The sequence below is a fragment of the Sinocyclocheilus rhinocerous genome, unplaced genomic scaffold (genome assembly GCF_001515625.1).
Source record: "Sinocyclocheilus rhinocerous isolate Xijiao unplaced genomic scaffold, SAMN03320098_v1.1 scaffold438, whole genome shotgun sequence".
NCBI classification, from domain to species: Eukaryota; Metazoa; Chordata; class Actinopteri; order Cypriniformes; family Cyprinidae; genus Sinocyclocheilus; species Sinocyclocheilus rhinocerous.
The window spans coordinates 267330-289858 of record NW_015634015.1 but is presented as its reverse complement, the minus strand read 5'-3'; the positions used below and the strand labels follow the sequence as shown (position 1 = coordinate 289858).

Here is a 22529-nt window from a genome sequence, read left to right as displayed (position 1 = left end):
GTGCATCTGGACGGTCATCATTGAAGCAGGATGGAGACAAATTCTTCGGGACTGGAGTGATGGGGGTATCTTTGAAGCATGTGGGGACAACAGCCTGACTTAGTGAGATGTTGAAAATGTCTGTGAAGACATCAGTGAGTTCCACTGCACAGTCTCTCAGTACACGCCCAGGAATGTTGTCAGGACCCGGAGCTTTGCGTGCGTTGATCCTGCTGAGGGATCTCCTCAATCTGTCTGGGGACAGCGTCATCACCTGGTCGCCTGGAGGAGGTGGAGTCTTCTGTGCAGTGGTGCTGTTTTGTGCCTCAAAGCGAGCGAAGAAGATGTTCAGCTCGTTCAGCAGGGAGATGTTGCTGTCACAGGTCCGCGGTGGGGGCTTGTAGTCCGTAATGGTCTGTATCCCCTGCCACAGGCTCCGAGTGTCTCTGCTGTCGCTGAAACGATGGGCTATCCTCCTGGAGTACTGTCTTTTAGCCTCTCTGATGCCGCGGGATAGGTTGGCCCTAGCTGTCTTCAGGCCCACCTCATCTCCAGCTCTGAAGGCAACGTTCTGGCCCGGACAGTGATGGTCTTTGAGACTGTTACATCATCAATACACTTGGTGATGTAGGCAGTGACAGTCTCCGAGTACTCTTGGAGGTCTGTGGAATTATTGTATGTGGTGTTAAAACAGTCTTGAAGAGCCTCTGACGACCCTTTCGGCCACACTTGTATTTGTTTGTGAACTGGTTTGGCAACTTTAACGAGCGGTCTGTATGCAGGCATTAGCAGTCGGATGTAGTCCAGTTTATTGTCCAAAGAGCGTACGTTAGCCAGTACGATGGTGGGGATAGCTGGCTTGTGTGGGTTAGCCGCTAGCCTAGCCCGGATACCTCCGCGCTTGCCCCTCTTCTGCTTCCTCTCGCGCCGCTTGTGGCGCCTCCGCTGTGGGCGAGATGCAGTAGTGGGGGTCGGTGATGGTGTAGGCCTCGGGAGCAGACGGAGATCCCGCAGCTCTTCGGCGTGCGCGGAGTTTAACTCTAAAAATGTGGTTCTGCCGACATCGAGTAGAAACTCACGACTGTATGCGCGCTTAGAGACAAGTAGACGCGATGAAGACGTACGAAAACACTGCGACTCACAAGACAAAAAACACGAAAACGGTAGAGAGAGAAGCCGCGCCGCCATCTTTTAAAGAGCATTTAACCTCTCCAGAGCATAGACGAGTCTGGCCCTGAACCCGCAGCTTTCAGGGAGCTGCGTAGCACGACCGACCTGGCTTTGCGCGCCACTAGATGACGGCTCAGGCGATCAGCAGATCCATGGCCAACCTTGTGGTGCTCGAGCGCAACCTATGGTTGACCCTCATGGAGATCAAGGATGCGGATAAGGTCCCCTTCCTCGACTCCCCGGTCTCCCCCTCTGGCCTGTTTGGACCTGCGGTTGAAGAGTTGGCTGAGCGCTTCACCGCTGCGCAGAAGTCATCCCAGGCAATGCGACACTTCTTGCCAAAGCGCTCCAGTTCTACAGCTGCTGCCAGTCGCCCCAAGACGGCGCAGACTCAGCAGCCCGCGAAGCCCGCACCACCGGCTGCAACTCCAGCCTCTAAGCCTGAGCCCCGACATCGCTAGCGAGAAAAATAAAACACAAACATTTTCAAAAAGAGAGCAAATTTCCTGGAGTGTCAGACTGGGTTTTGGGGATAATAAAACGAGGTTATTCACTTCAATTCGGTCAATTTTGCCAAGAGCGCGCTGTCCCCCAGCTAACGGATATTGTTCCTGGGAACAGTTCTCGACTCAGCCCGAATGAGGGCGGTCGTCGCGCCAGAACATGCACTGGACATTCAGCAGCTCGCGGCCTCATTCAAAGTTGAAGCCCCTCGCCCCCCTCTCAAGGCGTTTCAGAAGTTGCTGGGCCTCATGGCCTCTGCGTCTCCGGTACTTCAGCTGGGCCTGCTTCGCATGCGGCCCCTTCAGTACTAGCTGAAACCATGAGTTCCGTCCCACGCCTGGCGTCTCACACATCTTCGTGTCAAGGTGGACCAGGCCTGCGTAGCAGCTCTGGCCTCCTTGGAAAGACTCTCAGTGGATGGAACAGGGCGTGCCCCTGGGAATGGTCTGCAGAAGGAAGGTGGTCTCGACAGACGCTTCCAACACAGGTTGGGGAGCACTGTGCGATGGCAAACTGGCTTTCGGCCATTGGTCGAAAGAGGAGGGTCGACTTCACATCAACTGCCTGGAAATGCTGGCAGGATGTTTGGACCTTCACACCTTTCTGCCAGATCTAAGGGGACACCACATGTTAGTCCGCTCGGACAGCATGACAGTGGTGTCCTATATAAATCACCTTCGCCTCAGAAGGCAACTCTCACTGCCCAATTTACTTTTCGAAGGGTTAAAGACGGGACCTCCTCTCTCAGGCAAACAGAACGATATGGCACCCCCAGCCCGAGCTGTGGGGCTCTGCACCTCTGGCCTCTCGATGGGAGCCTGTGGACCTCCCCGAGAGCGTGCTAAATACAATCTCTCAGGCTAGAACACCCTCTACGAGACGGCTCTATGCCCTTAAATGGTCTGTCTTTTCTGTCTGGTGTACTGCCCACGGCGCAGGCCCAATTTCCTGCAACATATCTCTGATATTGTCCTTCCTACAAGAGCTGTTGGATAAGGGTCGTTCCCCCTCCTCGCTCAAGGTCTATGTAGCAGCCATAGCAGCCTCACATGCTCCTATAGCTGGTCAGTTGGTGGGCAGGAACAACCTAGACGCAGAACGAGTGAAGTATCAATAGGGAACTTACTCGGTTACTAATGTAACCTCAGTTCCCTGAGATACGGGAACGTGTACTGCGTTGCTGGCCGTGCTATATAGCTTCAGTTGAAGTAACCTGAGGAACCTATGGCGAAATGCCCGCTTATATAGCCAGATGCCCCGCCCATTCTGGCGTGCTCTGGCGGGCTTCGTCGCCATAGGCTCATTTTTAATTCTCTGCACGAACCAATGGCCATGCAGTTACACAGCGTTATTGAAAAGGCTTCAGTATTCGGAGAAAAAGGCGTTTTCCCCATTGCGCCTTAGCAGACGCAGTACTCATTCCCGTATCTCAGGGAACCGAGGTTACGTTAGTAACGGAGTAGGTTTTGTATGTTTATTTGGTGATGGATGAAAACAAAACAATCTAAAAAAAAACATTTTAAGTAAATTCTCTTTTGAAGTTCGTTTTCAGTTTTGTTTATGTTTTCAGCAACAACCAGTCTAGAAAAGTAGATTTGGCTTTGCTATGCTTTCCAAGTTCTTGGCATTTCACTGTTTTCTCTTTCTGAATAATTGATATTGGCCTAGAGATACTTAAAGAAATGTTTCAGGTTCAATACAAGTTAAGCTCTGTGGACAGTATCTATGGAATACTGTCACAATAAATAATGCTGTTCTTCAGTTAATGTTAAAAATGCATGTACATAATACCCTTACAATGGAAGGATGGGGTAGGACGATTCACTGGAATAAATGTTAAAATACACTATTACAGGTTTTTTTGTTGTTGTTTTTTGTAATTAGTCACAGGCATTTTGTCTGTATGAACTGAGGGATGAGTCAGAATTTTCCGTGGTAATCAGCATGGGTCTAGAGTTTAACTCGTATTGAATTGGAATGTACACTAGTTCTTTCATCCAGAAATGGTGTAATTTCAGTCATGGGATCTCAGTGCTGTGAGATGAGCTGCACCAATGCATGACATTTGTGTATGTTTGGTCGTTCTATCACATAACCTCTACCCCCATTTTAAGTGTAACTCTCAAACAAATGGAGACTTTGAACTAATGGAGTGTAATCAGTGGGAGGACTCGCTCATCAGGTGATGTGAATTATCTGGATTCTGTGATTGGCCCCCCATTATCCCTGATCATCAAGATACATGTGGTTCCAGCCAGTCAGCGAGGACTCTAATTTTAACATCATAGGAAGCGTAGGCTGGAATATGTGCCCTCTGAAGACATGTGGTAAAGATTTCTAAGAAAAGTCAGTGTGCCGAAGGTTCACGAATGGATACTGACACAGTAAATACAGAACAAGACCCTTTCAAAAGACCAGCGGTAGCACTTTATTTTACAGTACATGTACTTCTCTGGTACATGGTAAATATGTTGTGCCTACAGGCAAATGCGGGGTAACACACGATACTTACCTGAAATGTATGTACATGGTAACTAATAAGAAACACAGTATACTTAACAGTCGTACATGCACATGGTAAATATGTAGCACTTAAAGGCACAATATGTAATTTTCGCCACTAGAGGGTGCGTATTCAAAACAAAAAAAGAATCAAAGGCGTAGTTTGATGACGCACTGAGTGTGGAATCATGGGAGTTGTCGTCTTCATCCCCATAGCCGTTGCAATCCGACAGGACTTGGGCAGAAATCATGTTCATGGATGAGCTAATGTATTAAAGATTTATTAAAGTAGTAGAATGAAGCAGGGTAAGAAGGAAAGCCGTCGAAGAGAAACGAGGCCGCTGAACGAGCGTGACACACGACTCGAAAGCAGCGGAGCTTTTATTATGCCACAGTCGACCGCTTCCGCTCCTTCCGGTCGTGTGTATGTGGGGTAAATCAGTGCTGTTTTATCATACTAGATACGTTTGAAAGTTGCTACTCTGTGCGGTTGTCACCGGTCTATTAAAACGCACAACATATTAAAGCGTCTTTGGTGTTATGGAAATCGAGGGGTTATGACGTCATTAGCAGGCGACACAATGACACTATGGACACGCTCCGTGCCACTACTTAAAATCGCTTATTTCTCTGGATTTAAACATTCTTCGAAACATTTGGGATAATGTAAGTAGTACACAAGTCAGCAATATATATATAACACTGTTCTAGTGGTTTTTGGATATTTTAATAAAAAAAATCTTACATATTGTGCCTTTAAGGCCTGTTCACACCAAGGACGGCAACTTTAACGATAACAATAAAGTTTTAATAATCGTCCTAATTCGGATGTCCACACCACAACTATAACAGTAACGACACAGAGAAATCACTATTTTTCCAGCTAATGAACAATATAAACATTGACAATCAAAATTCACCTGACTTTTAATAAACAGATGACATAACTTCAGCTCAAGCTTATAGTAAACAGAATATTATCGTCTATTGGTGTGGAAGCTAATATAACGTCATTGGCAGGCGACACAATGACACTATAGACACGGTCTGTGTCACTAGTTAAAATAGCTTATTTCTCTGGATTTAAACATTCTTCGAAACATTTGGGATAATGTAAGTACACAAGTCAGCAAAATATATAACACTGTTCTAGCAGTTTTTGGATATTTTAATAAAAAAATCTTTTTTTTTTTTAAATTGTGCCTTTAAGTGTGGTTAATAACAGGCACAAACATACATTGTACATTCAAACTGTGCAGCACTGCATAGTGTTAATACTTAGCAGGCACAGTCCTTTTAAATAGGACTTTTGACACATGACAATCAGGAGTTGCAAGTGCAAATATGAGTCTGGTAGCTACTGTATAAGTCCAAAGTAAATTCTGACTGCACGCATAATTATTAGGAATGTATGTCATCCAAAATCTCCATTGGACCAATTAGTTAAGAGAATCAGTGTTGTTAAAGATTAGGTAAGTTAACTGCAATGGCACTTACCATCAATTACTCAAGTACCTTGGTCCATGTTTATACCCCCAGCTTGAGTACTGTGTAACTTACACATTAACTAATAGGTACATTCACCAGAACGTTCAGACTAAGCATATGGAAATAGGACTGTAAAATAAAGTGCACCATTTTACATAAACATTACACAGGAATGACCAGTTCTTCAAACTTTATTATAAGCACTGTTGTGGAGAACAATTTAGCATTAACAGTCATACACAAGCAATTCAAAAACAGTCATCTTTTTATTAGGTAAGTTTAGGACTTTAAAGTTCACAAATCAGACAACATTCTTTGTACAGTGTAAAAACAATTCTACATTGCTCTCCATAACTAATGAGTGGGTTATCTCTTACAGTCCTTACTAGTTAATATGCCATATAGTGACGTATATGTACTACACTTATAACAAAGTTTGAAGAACTGGTAATTCCTATGCAATGTTTATGTAAAATGGTGCACTTTATTTTACAGTCCTATTTCCATATATTTACTATAAACGTAAGTATATGGAAATAGTATACTTAGCAGTATATCCCTGCTAAGTATTAACACGTTACTGCAGTGTTCCCAACCAACTTCCAAAGCATGTACCATGAGGACTTGAACTTACAAATATCCATAATTTGTCAAAGTTTTGGTAAGCACATATAGTTTCACATTAGTTATCATGAATGTACACTGTATGTTTGTGCCTCTTATTAACCACACTTTTTTGTTTTATTGTGTGCTTGTTGTTTGTTGTGGTGTTTTGTTTGTTTGGTTTTTTTATTGTGTGCTTTTTGTTTTTGTTTAGGTGTTTTGTAGTTTTTGTTTGTTTATATGATTTGTTTTATTTTATACTTTTTTGTTTAGTTGTGGTATTTTGTGTTTTTTTTTTTTGTTTATATGATTTGTTTTGTTCTGTGCTTTTTGTTTTGTTTATGTGTTTTGTCGTTTTTGTTTATATGATTTGTTGTGTGTGTTTTTTTCTTGTGTGCTTTTTGTTTTATTTTTGTTGTGTGCTTTTTTGTTTAGGTGTTTTGTAGGTTTTTTTGTTTATATAATTTGTTGTCTTTTGTTTTATTGTGTGCTTTTTGTTTAGGTATTTTTGTTGTGTGCTTTTTTATTTAGGTGTTTTGTAGTTTTTTTTGTTTATATAATTTGTGTGTTTTGTTTTATTGTGTGCTTTTTGTTTTGTCGTGTTTTGTAGTTTTTGTTTGTTAATATGATTTGTTTTGTGTGCTTTTTGTTGTGAAGTTTTTGTTTGTTTTTATATGATTTGTTTTGTTGTGTGTTAGTTTTTTGTGAGCTTTTTGTTTGTTTAGGTGTTTTGTTTTGTTTTGTTGTGGTGTTTTATATTGTAGTTTTGTATGCTTTTTTGTTTTGTATGCTGTGTTTACTTGTTTGTTTGTGTTTTTTTTTTTGTCTTGGTGGTGCTTTGTTGTTGTTGTTGTTGTGTGTGTGTGTGTGTGTGTGTGTGTGTGTGTGTGTGTTTTGTTTTGTTTTGTTTTTTGTACCAAATTCTTGAGCCCCAGGACAGTAAATTTGTAATTCATATAAAAATGATTTGAATAAGTTAGTAAACTGTGAGGATCATTCTGTTTCAGTGTGCCTTGAAATAAATCAGACATCTGGGGAGTTACCTCTTTTTCAAAACCTGTTTTGTGCCAACCCTGTTCAAAAAGTTTAGAGGTTGAACAATCATTTTTGCATGTTCTCAAAAATAAATAAATAAATAAATAATGAAAGCATATTTTATTTTATTGTAATATTCAAATTAACAAACCATTTAAATTTAATAACGATGAATGGGGATATGTAAACATAAGATGAGAGGGGTATTTCTGGGCCATTTTTTTATTTTACTTTTCTGTGTAAAAAAAAAACAGTTTCAACGAACAACTAGAAAATCAAATGGCCAGAAGGTAAACAGACAGTTAAGTAAATATGTGTTTCTGTAGCCAAAGGTCAAAGGGTTTGAATGCATGAACTGATAAAATGCACACCTAGAATGAAATGTAAGTTGCAGTGGATTCAGTCATGGAGACAAATATCACTTTGTCCTGAGAATAACCCACCGTAAACTGCATTTTAATCAGCTACACTGATGCAAACAATATCATTTAGTGACACCTGTTTGCCTCTTGCACACAGAGCATGTGGTAATGCACTCCATTAAGCTGAGCTTAATCTCTGATTAGGCCTGTGTCCGTGTTGGCTGGAGGTTGTACTGTGTGAGAGGTTGTTAATGGGGTCCCTCAGCACTCGGGCCGATCAGAGGACGCTCTTATGTAACCAACACAATGCTCTTGATTTGATGCCAGAGCTGGACACGTCCTGCCAAACACAAGGCCTTACCGTGACATCTGACTGAACAGGACAGATAATGTGGCCTGGCCAATCCTAATGTCCTGCTTCATAATAACCTCATTCCCATCAGACTCGGAGCGACATGACTGTAGATTCATCAGCCAATCAATCTGATGCACTTATGCATGACTGTAGCATGTTACTATAGCATGAAGTCAGTATTTGCATATTAACTCCATCCTATATGATATGATACACACTGATGTTCAGGGCCCGTATTCACAAAACATCTTAAGGCTAAAAGTAGCTCATAACTCGCCAATTTAGGAGAAAATCTTAAAAATAATGGGCGTGTCAATCCTAAATTTAGGACTCCTTTCACAAAGCATTTTATCACTATAACTAGCTCCTAAATCTGACTAAGCCATGATTATTCCACTCTGTTAATTAAAAGGCTGTTTATATGCATATTCATTAATTGTTTACAAGAAGCATAAGAGGCTGACAATTAGCTGAATATATAGCCTACTTGTTTAATTAATGCTGACATCATCCATAGCAACAAGGTCAACCCCGCCCCCTTACTCTGAGTTTAAGACCTCCCTCTATTCCTTAGTAAGAGTTTGTCTCAGCAGCTTTGTGAATAGGTTTTTAAGAGAAAACTCTTAGCTAAAAACTTTTACTGCTATTTAGGAGAGCTCTTAGTGGTAAGATCAAATGTTTTGTGAATACGGGCCCTGAACTCTAGATAAAAAAGCATGACTGAGGTCGTATTTGTGTCTGTCTGAATTAGGTTGCACCACCTGTAGTCTCTCGCCATGGATACAGCCCTTTTGTTCCCAAGAAATATAATTACATCACCCGGTTACATTCATTTCACTTGTTCCTGAACCCACTGAACTCAAATTATAGTGTGTGATCTCAGGCTTTACTGAGAGTTTCTTTTGAGAACTTCTTTTAGCTGTGCAACATTCTGAACCTCAAGTACACTTGGAAGTCTACAACAAGGATTTAGTTGGCAAACATTTGCTTTCAACACAGAGCCATGCAGTGGATCATAGTCTAGGACAGGGGCTCACAAACTTTATTACTGTATAATTTTATAATGTAATTATACAAATGAAGACAAATATATTACTGCTGTACAATAATTTCAATTGTACTGTACAAATGAACATTTTTTTAAATTATAATAATAGTAATAATATAATTATAATAATACGTATTTTATTTTAGCTAGTTGCCAAGGTATCATTTTTCATTTCCTCAGCTTAAGTTGAAGTACTTAAATAACTAAAACTATATAAACTAAAATGAAAAATTAAAACTTAAAAATCATATGGCTATTTAAAAAAAAAAAAATGAATGTGGAAAAAATTAAATGAACAAAAACACAACAAAATTACTAAAACTTTAAAATGAAAACAAAATATATATTAAAAAAATCAACTGAGATGAACTTTTGATTTTTGGTTTTACCTCCTCTTCAGTTGGTTGAGCATCTCTTTTTATCCTTCTAAAAAATCAAATTCAAAATGTTCTGAAAAACTGTAATAGTGATAATCGATGATAGTAAAATAACACTGCTGTGAAACCAGAGACTCTGAGATGCTGAAAACACAGGATCACGAGCTGCTCGCATGAACACAGTGCTGCGCTTCACTCGATATAATTATTTAATTAAATCACAGCCTTTGATTTGATAATCATTTTAATTTGACATCCAATATAATTTGTATTATTAGCTTTGAATCAACTCAGGAACTCCCTGCAGTTCCCCAGTGAACCCTGGTCTATGATATGCTCGCTGATTAATGGTTAAATCTTAACACAAGTCATTCAATTAAATCAAAGTCTATATCTAACCGAATTTTCCCACCAAACATTCATCTTGGTGTGAACACAGCCTTCAGTCTGAGTATTGGGGATTTTTCGGTGACTCTTTTTGCAGGTTACACTCTTACACCAGTAGGTGGTGACAAGTTATATGTTTTAATAAGTGAGTCATTGAATGAGTCACTAAACCTATTTGTTCAAAAACACTGATTTATCCAGGTTTCATTTACCGTTTGATTACTGTTTTTTGAATACTGTTAATTCTGACATTCTAATGTTTTCACTACTGTTTTTGCATGTATGCATATCCATATTTAGATTCAAGCGTTGGTCAGAGATGCGTGGCAGTTGAATTACTGCTTCATTTCGAACTACTGTATCTTCATTGATGGAGCAAAAACAGGCACAGGTAGTATTGTTTTTACTCAATATTAACTTCTTGTTTATTGAGCTGAGATTATTTGCAGGTTATTTGTGTGATAATCAGGCATATGGGACTTGTTAGGCCTCTTATAAACTTCTCAGTAGTTGTGAGGAATTGGTGCTGGATCACTGCCACATTACTAGTCAGCATAGACAATGCCAGATATGTGAACTGAACACATGAAAGTCAATCAAACCACAAGCACACCTTGTTCCAGAAGTAGTTTAGCTGGGAACATTTAAACACAACAGGCAACTTGTAGTCTGCATGCAAAATAATTCATATCAGTTATTTTATAGTCATAAATGCTTAAGATATTGTGAGATTGGACTTTGTATAGTTTTTATTGAACAGCTAAATGTCCGTGATAAGAAACTATTTTGAATCTTGAGGAAGATTTGATCTTCTGTTAGCTGCAATCACAACAGAGAATCATCTGGGGTTCAGATCAAATGCTATAGTGGCATTGAATTGACAGCAGCTCAAAGCAGACTGTGATAATTACTTTGACACAAGGTTTAGAGTTATATAAAAGTGTCCTCATCTCTCCTGACACACTTGCACAAGCTATTCATGGTTATAATTGAAAAAAAAAAAAAAACATTACGGAGTTGAGGCCAGGCTTCTTTCAAAGTAGAGTCTGTAACAAGAAATGGTTCCAGTGTGATTTGTATTTATGTCTAAACAAACTAAATCTGTAAACATCACTTTCCCAACAAAGAAATACTTGGTAAGGGTAGGAATGATTTATGTCACACAACATCTTTCATTCGGTTTTTATACAGTGTTCAATACATAAATTAAACACAACAAGCCTTCCAGAAAGCAATTTCAGCTCAGATATGTTGTACTTACTGTTACACTCCTATTACGGCATGCATCAATAAATGGGAACAAAATGTTCATTAGGGAAGAAATAATCACAATAGCTCCTTGTCTCTATCAAGTGTCATATTGGGAAAGTCCGCAGACAATGGACAATAATAATGACAGGAGGCCACGCCCCCGTCGACTGGACGCAAACGCCGTTTGATTAGTGCTTTGAAATAGCTTTGGGAAGTCCGATTCGTTTGAGAGTCGATTCCTTCGAACGGATCGGTTCGTTTGAGTTCTCACTCAAAAGTTAACTGAATTCCACGCGCGTAATTTTTTTTTGCACTTAACTTAATATGTTTGTCTGTTATTACTATGTTTTCGATTAATTTGTATGAATTTGAGTATATTTTGTGTTTAGTATATTCTAGTTTGATTGTAGTATCACTCTAATTGAGACGCTGACTGTTTTTGCTAAATCAATGACCCTGCGTTTTTATGTGTGACCCTAGACAACAAAACCAGTCATAAGGATCAATTTTTTGAAAGAATAAGCTGAATAAATAAGCTTTCCATTGATGCAGGCCTATGGTTTGTTAGGATAGGACAATATTTAGCTGAGATACAACTATCTGAAAATCTGGAATCTGGAAAAAAATAAAAAATATTGAGAAAATCGCCTTTAAAGTTGTCCAAATGAAGTTCTTAGCCATGCATATTACTAATCAGAAATTAAGATTTACAAAAATATCTTAATGGAGCATGATCTTTACTTAATATCCTAATGATTTTTGGCATAAAAGAAAAATCGATCATTTTGACCCATACAATGTAGCCTATTGTTAGCTATTGATACGAATATAGCCTACCCGTGCTTTCAGGAACGCTCAGTGAATTGATTCGATCGAATCTTTTAAAAAAGAGTCGGCTCAAAAGAAAGATTCGGATAGCCACCCTCTACAGAGAAACCGCGCTAGAGTTCACTTCAGTTCAGTTCAGTTCAGTCTGCCTGGAAGAGCGTTGATATGGACGCTGTTCCTTCTGCTCTGAGACTGAGAAAACGCGGCGGATTTTGCACGAACTGACGGGGATAAGAGATCCCAACGTGTCATGTTTAACGAGAGGAATTAGATTAGCGTTAAATATCAAGCTCAAATATCAAGACTAGTCTATGTGCCACCGGGATCTTCCAGGCACAGTGCGCAGCGGGTTTCATCCTCGGTTCGCAAGCTGATTCACCGGGACACATGGGTGGGAATCTCGGGTGCCACCGGTCCATTCCCAAGGACCCCACGGATTTCTGTCAGGGCAAGCGCAAGTTCAGCGCGGCATGCAACTTCAGCCACATACTGGTGAACCAGGAGCGGCTGAACATCAACACCGCCACCGAGGAGGAGCTCATGACTCTACCGGGCGTGAACCGCGGGGTGGCTCACAACATCGTGGAGTACCGGGAATGCATCGGCGGATTCAAGAAAGTCGAAGACCTGGCGCTGGTCAGCGGGGTCGGTGCCACGAAACTAGAGGCTGTTAAACTAGAGATCTGCGTGTCGAGCAAGAACAGCTCGTCTAACCACTCGCCCTCGTCTCTGCGCAAAGAGCACGAGCACCTGCCGTGCACCGGCGTCAACATAAACACGGCCACGCCGCCGCAGCTCGTGAGCGTCCGCGGCATCACCGAGAAACTCGCCAAGAGCATCGTGGAGTTCCGTTCCGCGCACGGTCCGTTCCGAAGCATCGAGGACCTGGTCAAAGTGCCCAGCATCAACTCGTCTCTGCTGGACCGCATCCGCTTCCAGGTGTTCGTGGAGCGCTCCAGGACTCCTTCCACGAACACGAACGGAGGGCTCACGCACCCGAGCCCCGCGTCCTTCGGTGGCGGCAGCGAGGAGCTGGACGCTCCGCTCGGGGAACCGCCGCTCGTCTGCTCTGTGCGGCCCTGCGTCGAGCCTCCGGCGGCTGCGCGCGATGGGAAGCCCGCGGTGCGAGTGGCCACCTGGAACCTGCAGCGCTGCTCCAGCGAGAAAGCCAACAACCCTGGGGTCAGAGAGGTCGTCTGTATGACCCTCCTAGAAAATGAGTGAGTAAACTCTATTACAACACTAACAAAGCATGTTTTATGCTCTATGATCATGCATTTTTAGAACATGTTTTTTTGACATGTCATGGTACATCTTCTTTGAAGTATCATGATGATAATACCATATTTTTCTTATTTTTTCTAATATTTTCTTTGATTTTTTTTTACATTACAATTATAATCAATACCCCCCCCACCCCAAAAAAAACAACAACAACAACAACTATAGGCCAAATAATCTTTAGTCCAGACTTTTTCCAGATTTCCAGAATTGACAGTGGAGGAATAAAGTGTCCCATGTTTGTTCAGTCCATAAGTTGTCGTTTAACGTAAAAGGCTTGGCAACAGCCAAAGAAAGAGGTTGCCGAAGAGGTACATCTTCATTAAAAAATAAAATAAAATAATAAAATAAAAACACCAAGTACACATTTTCAGAATAATAGTCTAGATAACATAATAAAGGAACAAAACTAGTGGTAACAGAGACAACACACACACACACACACACACACGCAAACCTAAATATATATATATAAAAAAAACACTTTAAGAAGGAAAAAAGGAAAGAAAAAAAGGAAATAACAAATAAAACAAAAAATGGAAAGAAGATCTGAAAAGAAGGGGAGGTTGAGTTCGGCTACACTCTTCCACGGAAACACCAGGGTTTGTGGGGATGTACCATGGTTTTGTATTCGAAGTTTTCTGATGTGTTGTTTTAATATGCAAATGAAGCTTTAGATGAAGTCGAATTAATTATGCACTAATTTGCATACATTTCCAAAACTGAAATCTGAACATAGGATAAAGCCAGGTTCAAAATGATTCTTCATTTTGTTGACATGTTATAGGGGATTTTAGATATCTATTGTTATACTTCAGTAAAACATAAAATAATGTAAGCAGTCTGTACTAAAAAAAAATCACCATGATTGTAGGATTAAAATATTATATACGTCCGGTGAATTATAAATGAATACGCCCCTCTGTGAAAACTTTCAGAATATAGACCAAAATCCCCCCCCCCCAAAAAAAAAACACACACAAACAAACTGAATTACAAAAAAACCCTGAATAACTGACCTTGTCCGAAATTCATAAATTCGAATGGAATTTTGACCATAATCCTAATTGTATCAAACTCTAAGAATCAAACACAATCCAATTTGGAACCAAAAACTCGTTTTTTTTTCTTTAGAATTTCATTTTATCCAACAGAATCTTATTTGATTTTTTTAGTGAATTCTTGTTTGATCCAATTTGTTGGTCGAATTCTGCAGAAATTCTATGAGAAATTCTGTCAGTATTCTTTTTTTTTTTTTTTTTAAAGGATTGCATTGATTGTCACACTTGAAGTGTTTCTAATTATTAATATCATGATTTTTTGCAGTCTGCATAGTCTGATAGTTTCGTTATGTTCTAATCATTCTCAAATCCCATTCTTAGCTGTTAGGCAGGTTTTTAGGCAGCTTTTAAGATGTGTGTGCGCTGAACATCAACAGGGAAGAACACACGTGTGTCGGGTTAGTGGTGTAGGTGATAGAAGGAGTCCAGCTGACTTGTGTTGCAGTCTGCTGTGATCTTCAGTGGATGTTCATGATAAAGCCACATCTGACTGCACGTTATCAGATTTCAGCTGAATCCCTGCCCACGTTTTATTGCATTGATGGATTCTAAGATAAATGTTTGTGCTGTTGGTTGTTTTATGGCACACACACACACACACACACAGTAATTCACTCAGGGTGTTGCTGAAGTACGTGCCCTCATTCTTGTCATGGCTCGGGGAGGGCTGTTATATACGCATGTACGTATGTGTGTGTGTTGAAGGGGGTTGAAATAGTAAGAAGTCTCTTCTCATTGGCAGGGAGGATATAGTGTTATGAATGACATAAGCGCTGAACGCTGTACTCTATGTAACAGCAATGCATGTAATGCAACCGTCCCTATAAAGAAAGCAGTGACTCCCAACCAGGAGGCTCATGTAACATTCTCAAAGGGCATTTGGAAAGATTTTGACTTTGCTTTGTTAAAACTATTAAACTGAAATAAAATAACTAATTGTTATTGTTTAATTATTAGTGTAGCAGAATGTATGTGCTGCTTGACTGCATAAAGAGCAGTTATTTCTTCCTTGTTTAAGGGTGACTTTAAAGATAAATGCTATCCAGTATAGAACGAGTCAAATTAAAGCCTTTCTGGTTTTGTGTTGATGAAGCAGTGCTATTGACTAAAACTATTAAAAATCGGTTTCGGTAATTAAAAATAAAGCTGAAATAAAATCATATTAGAATCAAATAAAAAAATGAAATTGTATTAGAAATATTATTTATATCTGAAATATTACATTAAAAATTAAACTTAAAAAACGTTAATGAAAACTAGAAATGCTGACTTGGCAACTTACGGAAATAAAATAAGCAGTAGTATTACAAAAATAGTGAAAAAAGCAAACAGAAACCGAAAATGACAGTGAAAATATCAGAATAAAAGCTCATTCAAACTATTAATCAATACTATAATATTAATATAAATAATACTGAAATAACAATGTGATGAGGTAATTGTGGCTAATGGATAGAGCTATAAGACCAAAAAAAAGTTTGGGAATCACTGTTTTAGAAAAAAATTCTTATTTTCTAACTCATGGAAAAGTTAAGAATATTTTTTTTATTCCTAACAATTCATCTTAAGAGTTTTCTTATCTTTTCTCTTAAGATTATTAGGAAGCTCCCTTGAAGTGTTTTCAATTGAGTTTGTCAGTGAGTCTTCAGCAAGAACCGTCATTTATTCAGATAAAGACAGTCATTTTCATAATATTAATAATAATCTGTTCCTAACATATTTGAGAACTTCTTTAGAATTTTTCATAAACTGAACTTAGGAACATTCTTAGGAACTTTGTGGGATTTATTTATCTTAAGACATTTCTTAACTCGTTTCTTAAAGGGGTCATATGATTTCGCCTAGAAACACACAGCGTCTCCTTGACATGGCTGCTTCAACACTAACTGCGGTTACTGACACCATGCCTTCTTTCTTTGCGTGCACATTTGCGGCGGGATTATGCAAATATTTCCACATAGTGGGGTAGATATGTGGGGGCGTGTTAGAATGAGCCGTTTTAGGGGGGCGTGGCAGAGTCTTAACTTTGATAAAGAATATCTCTTTGGTTTTGAGACTTTAGTCTTTGCAACTTCAGGGATCTTATCTATGCACAATCAGCTTGTAACACTCCAAAGAGAAAGGAAAACTTGAAATCGCATCATATGACCCCTTTAAGAAGTGAATCATGCCCCTGATCCATCACACAAGGTCATATGCAGATACAGAACTAATTTTGCTGTGCTGGAAATATTCATTTTGACAGAGCAGCATATTGCTGCATTTAAAAACTCAAGTCAGCTTACAGAACGGCAGCAAGCGTCTCTCAAGGTCGCTTTATCACTGCTGACTGACTTTACAAACTTATTACAGTTTTTTGAGAACTCACATGAGTTGTAGAGTAAATAAAACCGTATCAAATTCAGTCATCTCAAAACAAACCTTGAACTGGAAATGACCCTAAACCCTAAATCAAACGTCCCATCAGATGCTTATTTCTCAAATCGTTCCCTCCGGCTGCCTCCAGTACACTCCTGCTCACATGACTGCGGGTCCAATCCAGGGCTCTAGTGATACAAGATTGGTCGAGAGGAGAAGACGTGAGATTTAACATGAAATGGTAGTAAATATTGATATAAATAGCAATGATTTACAACAAATTGACTATCTGTTGATGAATGCAGTCTAGTGTGTGACAACCCTTGAGAAACCCTAGAATCAATACAGCCTCGGTGATGCTTTGACCTTTTGACTAGATAACCATGAAAACTCACTTAACCGTCTGATTGGATTTGATGAGTGAAGGTCTGCTGGAGAATTGGTTTTCCCCACAACATTACCTACAATGGTCAAATGTTTCCCACAATGATATACTAATACATTAGCACTGACATAAATAGATTGACTTTTGAATGTCTATTTATAAAGTGCACGTCAATATGTTTGTGGTTGGTAAGATTTTTTATTTTTTTTTGAAAGACATTAATACTTTTTTTAGGGTTGTATTAATAGTGTTTAGATAGTATTGTGTACCGACGATTGTCAGAGGTATCGTCTGTGGCTAATCCTTTTGACAATAGCAAGACAGCTATTATTATTATCAGGCTAGTAATACTATCTAATTAATATTAGGTTTGTTCCATCATATTTCTTTTTCTGCGTTTTACAGTGTTGCGTGTTATAACCAATGACACACGATTCCGTTGAGTTTGTGAACGCAGCGGCCAATCAGAGGCGTTCCGATGAGTCATCGCTGAAACACCGGCGTGCTGTTGTTGAGTGCGCGCGCTCGCTGTCTGCTCTCTCACGAATTGTCTCATCATAAACAACAAAGTGCAGATGTAACGTATACGTGGGATGCAAGTATAAGAGATTTATTCATCATATAGTGTAGATAGCTTCACTGATTACAACGGGAGTGTTTTTTTAAAGTCCATAAACTCGCGCTTAGGCTCTTTGGTAATGTAAATGTTCTTTGCTCGTTTTCTGTAGCTGCTGATTGAATAACTGAGGAAACGTAAACATTCTAATTAGTAACTTTCAATGCTTCTATCAAATTATCATGTTAAATACGAATTCAGTCATATTTAAAATATTTTATGACATGACATCCATATGCTACTTGACTAAAAAGATATAGGCCTGGGGCCAGTTGCATAAACTTAGCCACCATGTTAAGACTGTCTTAAGAACTAGTTTGACCAACTAGCAGCTGCCAAAGGGGTAATCAGTATTAATTTTCCAATACAAATAAGACCAATCAACCTTTTCATAACTGAATTAAAAAAGTTATGACCAGACTTGAAGAAAAAAATTAGATGACTAACTTTTTAAGACTAGTCTAAACAGTTTACGCAACCGGCCCACTGGCTTTTGTGTTCTGTTTCACAGACAGGGCTTAGACTAAGCCAGGACTAGGCAATAGTTCAATTATGACATTTAAGTTATTTTTATTAATGTGCCTTAGAAAAACATTACTGGTGTGCATTTTGAGACAAAACAGAGGCACTGATATATTTTAAGATCAGTCAGTGCAAGTTTCTTGTCTGTGAAACCGGGGGATAATGTGTAGATTTGAGCCTTACCCTGGAGTCGGTTCACTCTACGGCTATGAAACTAAGTAATTAAAAAAATTTCTCTCACAGGCTGACGATAGGACGATATGAATATGTAGCATATCGCCCAACACTAGTTTTTTTTTATTAAAGGTGCCTTAAATTGATCAAAAGTGACAGTAAAGACATTTCTAATGCTACAAAAAAAAATCACAGAATTCTGAAAAAAAGATATCGTGGTTTCCACAAAAATATGAAGCAGCACAGCTGTTTTCAATATTGATAATAATAATCATGTTTCTTGAGCAGCGTATCAGAATGATTTCTGAAGGATCACGAGACACTGAAGACTGGAGTAATGATGCTGAAAATACAGCTTTGATCACAAACATAAATTATATTTTATAATATATTTAAATAGTAAACAGTTATTTTAAATGTGATATTTCAACTATTTTGTCAGATTGTGCAAAAACTCTCATAAACAACCTGCATGATTTGTAATAGCATTCATGTATAGCCAAATGGCACCCAAGTTTAACACTTTAGGGTAAGGGTAAACATCCCAGACAAACATCTCTATCTAGGCGTCACTGCGGGCCACTTAAAGCCGCCCATCTCCCGTCAGCAGCCATCATGCTCACCACACAACAGATCCTTCAGCTATTGATCTGATCTCAGTTTTGGTAAATTAACTGGTAACATGGTAAATTAAACGCTGATATCGGTGTAAAAGCACACATTGAAACCCACAGCGCTTGAGGTGTTTGCTTAAAATGCTGTGACGAGTCTCGTCTGTTAAACACACAGGGTGGAGGAAACCACCAGACGGCATGATCAGAGGTTACTGTAGTTCACTCCGGAGAATAGAAGAAGTGTGCGCAGAGACGGCCTGTAGTAACCTCACCGCACACACGCGTGCACAGCCAAACAATCTGACTCCTCTGCAGATCTGTCAACTTCAGCTCACTTTCCGAGTGTGGCACATGTGTTGAGTCTCCATGGTGCTGTACTACATTATGATGACCCATCTGCAGAGAGACGGTTTCAGATCTCTAATCGCACGTCATGAACGGATCATCTTCTTGTTTTGCTCGGAATATCAGACTGAAACTACATTTGACATTTTCTGGAGCAAAAGAACAGTGCATGCCTTTACAGAAGAGCAACATTTGACAGTTTATTCTTTCCCCAATGATCCAAGTTTTCCACATTTTAATAGTTCAATAACATTTGAATGAAAAACTGCACTGCTTATTCACACAAAGCCAAGCAGATATGCAAAACCAGCCTATTAGCCAGTCTTCATATTTCAAAAGCAGTCTTTTTCACCTGTTTTATTGTCCACCAAGTGAAAATCATGTCAAGAAACTCATCAAATTTGATAAGACAGATCAAATCAGGGGAACTTCTCACGAAAAATGTCCACACAATCTTTTGTTCATAGCCTTTCTTCATTCAGCAAACATACAACGCTCTCAAAAGACATGCAGCATCTATAAATATTATATATATATATATATATATATATGACAAAATATTTGTGTAAAATTTCATCTTAACACATTTAAAAGACTTACCAGAGTATGTATTTCATAGATTTTCATATAAATCATAGTTTTTTGTTTTTTGGGTGAAAACGTTCACTCACAGACATCACACACAAATTCTTGCATATGCACAGTTTCTGCATGAGACCCAATTTTTGTAGCACAAATGGCACGCTGAGCTTTATTACTCAGGATTAGGGGTTTGTCCATATCTTTAACCAAATATCTAATAGCGATGCCTCAGTGAACACGAGTAATATTGGCCTGCCCTTCATAGGATGTCAGGGGCAAGAGCTTTCATTTTTATTGCAAAATCATATTTCGAAAGGTTTCCTTGCAGCAACAGTTAACATGTTGACATGTTTGGGTTGTTTGACGCGAGCGAGAGACTGTGAGAAAGAGGCAGTTGCTGTTGATTTATTCCCAAGACTGACCTCAGGGTCACAGACGCGGCTGGATCAAAGTCATCGTTTTCAGTTCTCTGGAAACCTTTCCTTTTCTGCTGACACAACGCAGCATTGCGCGGTGTTATTATAAAAACAAGTGCTGGAAGTGGCACAATGTGACAGGATGTGTAGACCTGTTTGTTGGTGTGTGTGTGTGTCTATAGGACATTTTTTCCATCCGTTTCCTTTAACGATGTAATGAACTGCCAAACTCATGAAGAACTGCAGACTCACCGGTTACATTTTGACAGAGTTGGACCTTGTCTGTCATGCTCTTATTGATTGAACCATCACTACAGCTTGTATTAGCACTGAGCTGTTCATTTGCAGTTTGTGTTTTGTTCTTTAGAATGGTTTATAATGCTTGGAGAAACTGCAAGCCCTCCGTTAGTGTTGCCAGTCTTCTCAATGGCAGTTGCTCGGCTGACGCAGAAAGTCCTTGGAAGAATGTGATTTGAAATCTCCCTTCTTTCATATGGATGCTCAGTTAGACGTAGAGATTTTTTTATAGTTGATCACTTCCCACATAAATGTGAAATGTGGCATCGAATCACTCTGGCACCACAGGAAAATGAAATCTGATTGGCGGGTTTATCTGAAATAAATGATACCACACAAATAGGCTGACGTTAAAAAATGAGTAGTTGTTTCTTGTCTTTTTAACTCAAGTTTTGTGTTTTGGGTTGAGTTCTGGTTTGGTTTGAGACTGGCTTTTATTGTTTTATTTTATTGTTGTACAGCTCTTACATAATGATATCTATCCATGAGATATCATTGTACCGTTTTATTAGGACATTGCTGTTGTTGCTTTAACCTTTGACCCTGTCTGTAACATGCAAAACTTTGAGGAACAGAGTTGTTTGCTTATGTGAATATATGCTAATTTGTGAATGTATGTAAATAATGGATTTAAATGGACTTTCTTCTAGAATGTGTAGAATGATTTGGATTTCAGTAGTAGTTATATACTATTAGCATTTACATTAATTAACATTTAATTTTGTAATTTTGTACTTTCAGATGTCCTTTTATCATTTATTGAATTTTTTTTTTTTACATTTCTCTGTTCAGAACTTTGAATGCATCTTCAATAGAAACCTCTTTTAATTTTTGTTTCAATGACAAAAATCTAGAATACTTTAATCGCAAAAAAAAAAATATATATATATATATATACATCAGCTAAATTGAAGAACAATGTGTTTTATTCTGCATGTAAGACAATTGAGTTTGATTACATTACGCTGCCAAACCTCTCATTTAATGTAATCACATCACAATGCCAAACAGATTAAGGATGAGATGATGTGAGGAGATTGCAGCCAGAGAATGGAGAACTTGGTGTTGTTTGATGACTACTAGTCTGTTTCAGGTCACACACAGTGATACTGGTTCATGTTCCTCCTCTGGTTAACACATTACTGCATGCTAATCTACAGTGGATTCTCTTTCCATGCCTGTTGAGTCATATACTCCCTCACTAACACATTTCTTCATCATGTGTGTGGTTTTGTTGAATACTTTGCATTCTTTTCAACTGGGAGTCCAAATGTCCAGTTTCCTACTTGGGAAAATTTCAACGGAGAGCCTCTTGGCTGTGGATTTCCTTCTTGGAAGCTTCTGTGGAAATCCACAGCTCTGATTTGCAGGTGTATAACACCATGCAGACAAGGTGACACACAAAACACGCGGTTTATGGTAAACTACACCTTTTGAGCAAATAAAATGTATCGACGAGTCCCACTTCATATGATAATAAAAGCTGTTTAACAAACGTTTGCAGAGACTTCATGGGACACCTGCAAAACAGGAGAATTTGCATTCTTATATATTCTTCTTACATATTCCTCAGTCTAAAACGAGCATTTGTTAAGCCAAAATGCAGAAAAGCATCTTCTTCCAAAGACTGGATTTCTGACAGCATACAATGTCTGCCTTTCGGTCAGAGTGAAGTGATAAGGAGGAAACTGGAAGTTCAGTAAGCATTGTTTCTCATTTCATATGCAAAGAAAGTACAGAAGCAAAACGCATTCATTTAATTCAAAGGTCAGGGAGCGGGTGACGCATGGTAAAACTGAAGGAAGACTGAAAGGAACATTGCTTTATTAATATTTGTTAATGTCCATTTATACATATGATAATACAGTTTTAACATTTCAAGTTGTATTAATTCACATTATTGTATTTTGAACCAACATGAATTAAAACTGAACACTAGTGTATTGATATTAGCCTAGATTAACAATAATAAATGCTTCTAAAATTGTT

General features: G+C 39.0%; 1 protein-coding gene across 1 annotated transcript in view; it reads left to right on the top strand.

Moving 5' to 3' along the window:
• Nucleotides 1-11990: 11990 nt before the first annotated feature.
• Nucleotides 11991-22529, top strand: part of LOC107745036 (endonuclease/exonuclease/phosphatase family domain-containing protein 1-like) — a 29350-nt gene continuing 18811 nt past the window's right edge. The window contains exon 1 of the mRNA XM_016558866.1: nucleotides 11991-13109. Coding sequence (XP_016414352.1) covers nucleotides 12277-13109 — 833 coding nt within the window. The 5' untranslated portion in view covers nucleotides 11991-12276. The remainder of the gene's footprint in view (nucleotides 13110-22529) is intronic.